The 6,653-nt window shown below is 47.3% G+C and overlaps 1 protein-coding gene across 1 annotated transcript in view; it reads left to right on the top strand.

Annotated features, from left to right (window-relative positions):
- TGFB3 (transforming growth factor, beta 3) overlaps positions 1–4,612 on the top strand; it is a gene marked incomplete at its 5' end in the record, with an annotated part of 8,328 nt that extends 3,716 nt beyond the window's left edge. The window contains 3 exons of the mRNA XM_009080545.1: positions 391–562; positions 1,104–1,257; positions 4,147–4,612. Coding sequence (XP_009078793.1) covers positions 391–562; positions 1,104–1,257; positions 4,147–4,305 — 485 coding nt within the window. The remainder of the gene's footprint in view (positions 1–390; positions 563–1,103; positions 1,258–4,146) is intronic.
- Positions 4,613–6,653: the final 2,041 nt, after the last annotated feature.

Raw genomic sequence — 6,653 nt, 5'->3', positions numbered from 1 at the left:
CCCCAGCCACTGGCCCCCACAGGCTCCATTTCTGAGGCTGTTCTGCAGAGTGCCAATTATCTGACATCTTCTTTAAACCATTCATCTTCCTGCCTGTCCTGGGACCAAAGCCAGGAGTGAGTGGGATGGATTAATGGCCCCACCAGCAGTTTGCAAATGGTAAAACAGGTGGCCCGTAAGCCTGTATTTCAGGCCTGCAGCAGTCAGATTCACCAGAAATAAAGAGGTCCTTGTGAGGGAAGAAGTGCTGGAGCAAGTGGACATGGTGCCCAAATCCCTTTCACCCTGGTTCAAGAGCAGGCATGAGAGTGTTAAATGCACTGAAAAGTCTTGTTGCATCCTCCACTTCCATGCTGATTTCTTCCTTGGGCATCCTGTTTTTCTCTAAAGGCATTGACAGTGAGGATGACTATGGCCGTGGGGACTTGGGGCGCCTGAAGAAGCAGAGAGACTTGCATAATCCCCACCTCATCTTGATGATGTTACCACCACATCGACTGGAGAGCCCAGTGTTGGGTGGCCAGAGAAAGAAGCGGGCCCTGGATACCAACTACTGTTTCCGGTAAGTGAGAATCCGGCCTGGATCCTATGCCTGAGGTGGGCAAGCCTGGAGAGACTCCATGACACTGGGAAAGACAGAGCCCTCCGAGGGGGCTGTGGGTCACCGTGGTGCCTGAAGGGCCACATGAGGAGTGCAGCTCAGCCAGCTGCTCCTCGTGGTATCCAAGAAGGGGACCCTGACCAGTTCAGCAGAGTTGCTGTGTGCTTCTGTCTGAGCCACTGGCTAGAAGGAGACTTGCAAGCACCTTTCTGGAACACAGCCTGGGCAGGGACCTGCAGCAGCCCCCTGCTAGTTCCTGGAGTAGCTGGGTGCTGCCTCCCTGGGGCAGTGGGTGAGCCACCTGCCAGCAGGCATGAGCAGCACCAGGCTGCTGAGCTGCCACTGCTGCTTGCCTGTGCTGCTCCTCTGCACTCAGCACACGTAAACACTGCGTCGCACCAGGCACTGCTGGTGTGCTAGTCCTTCTGCTCAGGAAGCTTTATCTGACCATCGCATATAAGGCTCCCCTTTAGAGTCACTGTGTTTCAATACTGTGTTTCAGGAACCTGGAGGAGAACTGCTGTGTGCGTCCTCTGTACATTGACTTCCGACAGGACCTTGGCTGGAAATGGGTCCATGAGCCTAAGGGCTACTTTGCTAACTTTTGTTCAGGCCCTTGTCCATACCTCCGAAGTGCAGACACCACTCACAGCACGGTATGTCCAGGATGTTATCCTGTCAGGACTTGTGGCTGTGATTCCCCCTTCCTCCCTAGGTCTGAACAATATCCAGTCTCTTCAACACAGCAAAAGCAGTTCAGATCAATGTTTGTAAAAAACATTCCAAGGAAACTGCAGAAAAAAGTCTAGGTGGTTCAGGAGGGAAAATATGCTTCCTTTGGAGTCAATACTAAGTCCAGGCTTTCAGCCAAACGTTGAGAAGGATGCTGTTGTCTCTTGGATAGGATGTGAAACAGCAGGACCATGAGGAGGACGGTCAATCCAGAGAAGAGCCATGAAGTTGATAAAAGGACTGGAACGCCTTCCCTACAAAGACAGGCTGAGAAAGTTTGGGCTGTTCAGCCTGGAGAAGAGAAGGTTGTGTGGAGACCTCATAGCAACGTTCCAGGATCTGAAGGGGCCTACAGGGAAGCTGGAGAGCAACTTCTTTGTTAGGAACTGTAGTGACTGGACAAGGAGTAAATGGTACAAATTGAAAGGGGAAATTTAGGTTAGGTATTAGGAAGAAATTCTTTGCTGTTAGGGTGGTGAGGCACTGGAACAGGTTGCCTAGGAAGGTTGTAGATGCCCCTGGCAAGGCAAGTGTTCAAGGACAGGTTGGATAAGCCCTTGAGCAACCTGGTCTAGTAAGAGGTGTCCCTGCCCAGGACAGGTTGGGACTAGGTGATCTTTAAGGTTCCTTCTGACCCCTTAACATTCTGTGATTCTATGACTGATGGTTTTAGGGTACATATTTGGCCATGGCCATAGTATTAAGTGAATTGTTCATGACAAATGTCAGTTCTGGTTATCTTCTGCCTAAATGTCTCCTGCAGTTTGCACTGGACAGAGGATTTTTCTATGCTTTGTGCCAGGTTGCCATGCAAAACTGTTGTGCAATGGCACGTGCCTGCCATTTGCTACCACAGGGGCAACTGTGGCCCAAAAGTGAAGAGAAATCCATGTCTATGTCCAGAAGCAAACACATCCATTCAGTAAAATCTCCATTCTGCACAGGTATCCTTTTCAGCTGTGTAAATCCCATCTGACCTACAGCAGGGAGAACCCACTAGGCAGTGAGATTTGTGAGTAAAAACTGGCAGAAGGCAAATGTCTTTAACATACAATCTTTGTTTGACATGAGTATACTGGTCAGTCTTCAGGAAGAATACAATCTGAGCCTGCCTAGAGTGGAAGAAAATAAAAACAATAGAAGAGCACAGGCATGGGAGGAGAAGACAGACTAAAGAGCAGACAGTCCATTGCTGAAGCAGGAAAATCCAGAGGAAAAATCCAGTGCCAGGGCCCACAGCAATCCAAACAATGCACCATCTCAATAGCAACTTGGCTTCAGATTTCACTAAAAAATTTATTCAAACAGCAAATTTGGCTGAAGAACAGATAACTAGATAAAGACGATATTGCTGAAAAGATGCTGACATTTTCTTGACATTTTCTTGAGAGTCTGCACAACAGCAAGGTTCACTGAAGCTCAAGGACTAGTATCAGTGGGAACAGCTGATCTGTGGGAATGAAGGAGTGAACAGATGCTGGGCATTAAGCACAAGACAAAGCAAGGGAATGAACAGCTTTGAAAGGGTAATGGGCATGTAGCTTTACCATCTGGTTGTCCTGAGAAGCTCTCTAGTAGATAACAGGACTGAATCAGTGTGATAGAAAGGAGATTTTAGAATGGTTCCTAATGTTCTTTTCTTGAGCAATAAAGGAAATAATGAAGCATTAAGGTCAGTGATCGAAGAAACCTGTAGAACAATATAGCTGCTGACAGCTTGCCAGCACCACCTAGGAAAAACATGGCAAAAAGAAAACTTCTCACCAGTTGTCTTAACCTACAGTAGAGTAGAGCATATGATACCCTGTGGTGCAACCAGGGGCACTTTACTCAGTATCCCAGAGAGTTTCTACCACAACAACTGCAATTACATGGATCTGGATGATACAACAGGATGTATCCTTAGCATCTCATCCCCAAAGCCTGTTAAGTAGTTAAAAGACAATGTGCCAGACCCTGTTATTTATACCAGATAAGCACTAAAGAGACCACAGTAGTCAGGTGAGATCATGTTTTGGCCCCACAACTCAAGAAGCTGCTTACTGCTGAGAAGTGGTCACCTCTGGCAAGAAACATGGCAACTGTTCTGTAGTGGTTACATGGCTGCAGTGTAGAGTCATCTGTGGGCTGGGGCCAGCTGGGAGGAAGAATCCAGTGGAGTCCCACAGGACACTCTCCTGGCTCCAGCATTATAGTGTAATGATTGGAGGATGGAATGGAGGGAGAAGGCATCAGACAGTTCAAAGCTGGGAGGGAATTGTGGATACTCAAGACTGGCATCCATCCACTGCTATCTGGAGATGTTAGTTGAAATAAGCAGCACTGATATTCTTTCTTCTGCTTTCTTTAATGGAATACAAGACAATGTGGCCCCAGGCTGGTTACACCCAGCCTCGTTAAAAGCAAAAATTGTGACACTCTACATACCAAATTAAAGATGAAAGGAGACAACTACTTGCACTCCTTCAACCCTTAGGCGTCAGCCACAGAGAACAAGGCTACTACTATTTAAAAAAATAAGTCTTAAGAGTCAGGCCAGGACAGGTGAGACCCTTTAGAAGAAGGCCGTGGTCAGGAGGTGACAGGGGAGTATCACCCACCTCAGGAAAATATTATGAGTGATAGAACAGGATGTATCCTTACCATCTCATCCCCAAAGCCTGTTAAGTAGTTAAAAGACAGTGTGCCAGATCCTGCTCTAATGAACACAGTCCAGACACCTAGAGACCTGTTGAATTTGTAGCCCCTTCCTGTCCTCAGCCTGTCCTCAATGTATTCCTGACTTGCTCACCACATTTACTTTGTTTCTGCAGGTTCTAGGCTTATACAACACGCTGAACCCTGAGGCATCTGCTTCACCCTGCTGTGTTCCTCAGGACCTGGAGCCACTCACTATCTTGTACTATGTAGGAAGGACCCCCAAAGTGGAGCAGCTCTCCAATATGGTGGTGAAATCCTGCAAGTGCAGCTGAAAGGCACCCTGGCCCGCCCAAAGCCAAGAGAAAAACTGTCAGCACCCACTCTCCTGCTCCCAGACTAACACAAAGAGAGCTGGGACTCAGAGACTACGCATGCTGAGGGCCGAGTGCCAAACCCTGCGGCTTAGAGTCTGGCAGCCCTTGGGGATCTCTTCTGGAACACTTCTTGGTCATCTTGGCAGTGTAACGTTCCTTCTAGGAGTTACTTTGGTGACACAAAGGCCACACTCTCCAAAATGGCTAGACAGTTGATGTGGAAGAGAAGGATAAGGTGGAGGAACTGCTGTGTGTTTGAGCTGGGAAAGCAAGGGAATGAGAAAGCAGGTGAAAGGGGGAATGGAAATGGAGAGGTGTTTTTTCTATTCTAGCTCTTAGCTGTCTTAAGACCTCAGCCCTCCCCACTGACCTGAAGAATTAAAGCTTTTCCCTGTGGAAGGAAACCTTGAAAGTTTCCTTAAAGATGGAAAATGCACCAAGAAGGGAAGCTGCTGAGGGAAGAAATGCTCAGAGATACACTTAAGACTTTTGTTCCTCAGAGCTGTGATCCAGGAGTCCAGCAACTGAAACTGTGTCTGCCAAACCTCTAAGTTCATTTGACAGATCCTGGCTATTGGTGTCCAAATGCAAACTGCAAGGCTCCCAGCCAGCCTGCTGAGGGTGGGCAAATACAAGGAAAGAGGGTGCTGAGTCCATTTTCAGAGGGACTGATGTTTCCATTCAGCTCTTTTACCTTGCTGGAGTTTCTAAGAGATGGTTTCGGGGTCAGGGCAGGAGCACTATCTGTGGGTACCTGAATATTGGGCCCATGCATTCATGATCTGATTCACCCTGAGGACCTCTTGTCTGTTGCAATTTGTGAAGTGCTTTAGGGTGTGCTGCACCTGTTCTGCACAATGACCTGAACATGACCCAGGTCTCACCTGCCAAGACTTAAAAAATAGTAATCTCAAAACTTTGTAAAAAATAAATATTTGGGGGGGGAAAGAGCCTCTTTGTTTTTTTTCAAAAAGCAAGTTGTTTGTTGGAGGGTTAGATGGTTTGCTGTTTTTAAACTGTTACTACTGTAGCACACTCAGTAAAAAATTTTTACCCTTTCCAAAATGTCTCTTCAAAGGAACAGATAGAATTTAGGTCAGCAAGAGAAGACCAATATGGAAATTCCTTGGTACCCTCAAAACATGCCTGGTGTATGACCCCTGTCCTGCCCTAGTCCTTCAGACATGTACATCACCTCTGGCATCTGCTTTTGATACATTCACATAAAGCTCCCCTCAAATGTAAAATCTTCCAACAATACTGTTTAGATAGCCACGGTGGTGCAGTTGCCACAGCTGACAAGTGTCCTATGTCCATTTGAATATATATGGTCTGCCAGTACAGACCTGTACATGCAGGTAAATAACATGCCCTTCCTCTTCATTTACCGTGAACATTGCAGATGCTCATAAAATAGATCACAGAAGTTGCCCAGGCAAAAAATCAATGTACTGTGTTAAATGGGCTTTTTCAGTCACAGATACTCCCAGGGGTAAAAATCTCTGGTGCTGGCATGCCACATGAGACTTGGAGGCTGTCTCTGACTCTTCAAACCACAACTACTGAAAGTCATGTTCTAGAGACCACAGGGGTTCCTCCCTGTCCCCTCCCAATTCCATGTCCCGAGCAACTGAGTGTAAAATGACACCTAGCTGGTTAATCGCTTGTGGCCAGGGCTCTCCATGGTCAGCTCAGAATTGAGCTCTTCCATCAAGCCCTTCCCAATAGTGACTGCTTCCATATACCTCATGTGAGGCTGCCATAACATGTAAACTCAAACGTCTTAATAAACCATAAACAGCCCTTCCTGTACCATCACCAACTGGCTAAAAGTTAGCAAGGGAGCCTGCCAACCCGTGTGGCATTTTGGCTGGGGCACATGTGCTCTGATAGAGGCACTCCCCAAACTTAGCTTTATCTCTTCATCATGGGGTTCCCTGACCTGTGTCATCAGTGTGACGACAAAAGATGCAGCTCTGATCAGTCCTGCAGCACTACTCTACTGTGCCCTGTACAGCTCTCCATGCCCACACTTCCTGGCTACCTGCCCAAGGAGGGAGCAAATAAATGCATTATGACTATGCTACAATGCTGATAGGCCCCCAAACTTAGCTTTATCTCTTCATCATGGGGTTCCCTGACCTGTGTCATCAGTGTGACGACAAAAGATGCAGCTCTGATCAGTCCTGCAGCACTACTCTACTGTGCCCTGTACAGCTCTCCATGCCCACACTTCCTGGCTACCTGCCCAAGGAGGGAGCAAATAAATGCATTATGACTATGCTACAATGCTGATAGGCATTTAG

Source organism: Acanthisitta chloris, unplaced genomic scaffold, assembly GCF_000695815.1.
Source record: "Acanthisitta chloris isolate BGI_N310 unplaced genomic scaffold, ASM69581v1 scaffold1678, whole genome shotgun sequence".
In the NCBI taxonomy this organism is placed as follows: domain Eukaryota; kingdom Metazoa; phylum Chordata; class Aves; order Passeriformes; family Acanthisittidae; genus Acanthisitta; species Acanthisitta chloris.
Note: the sequence above shows the minus strand (reverse complement) of the source record. Positions and strands in the feature narration are given on the sequence as shown.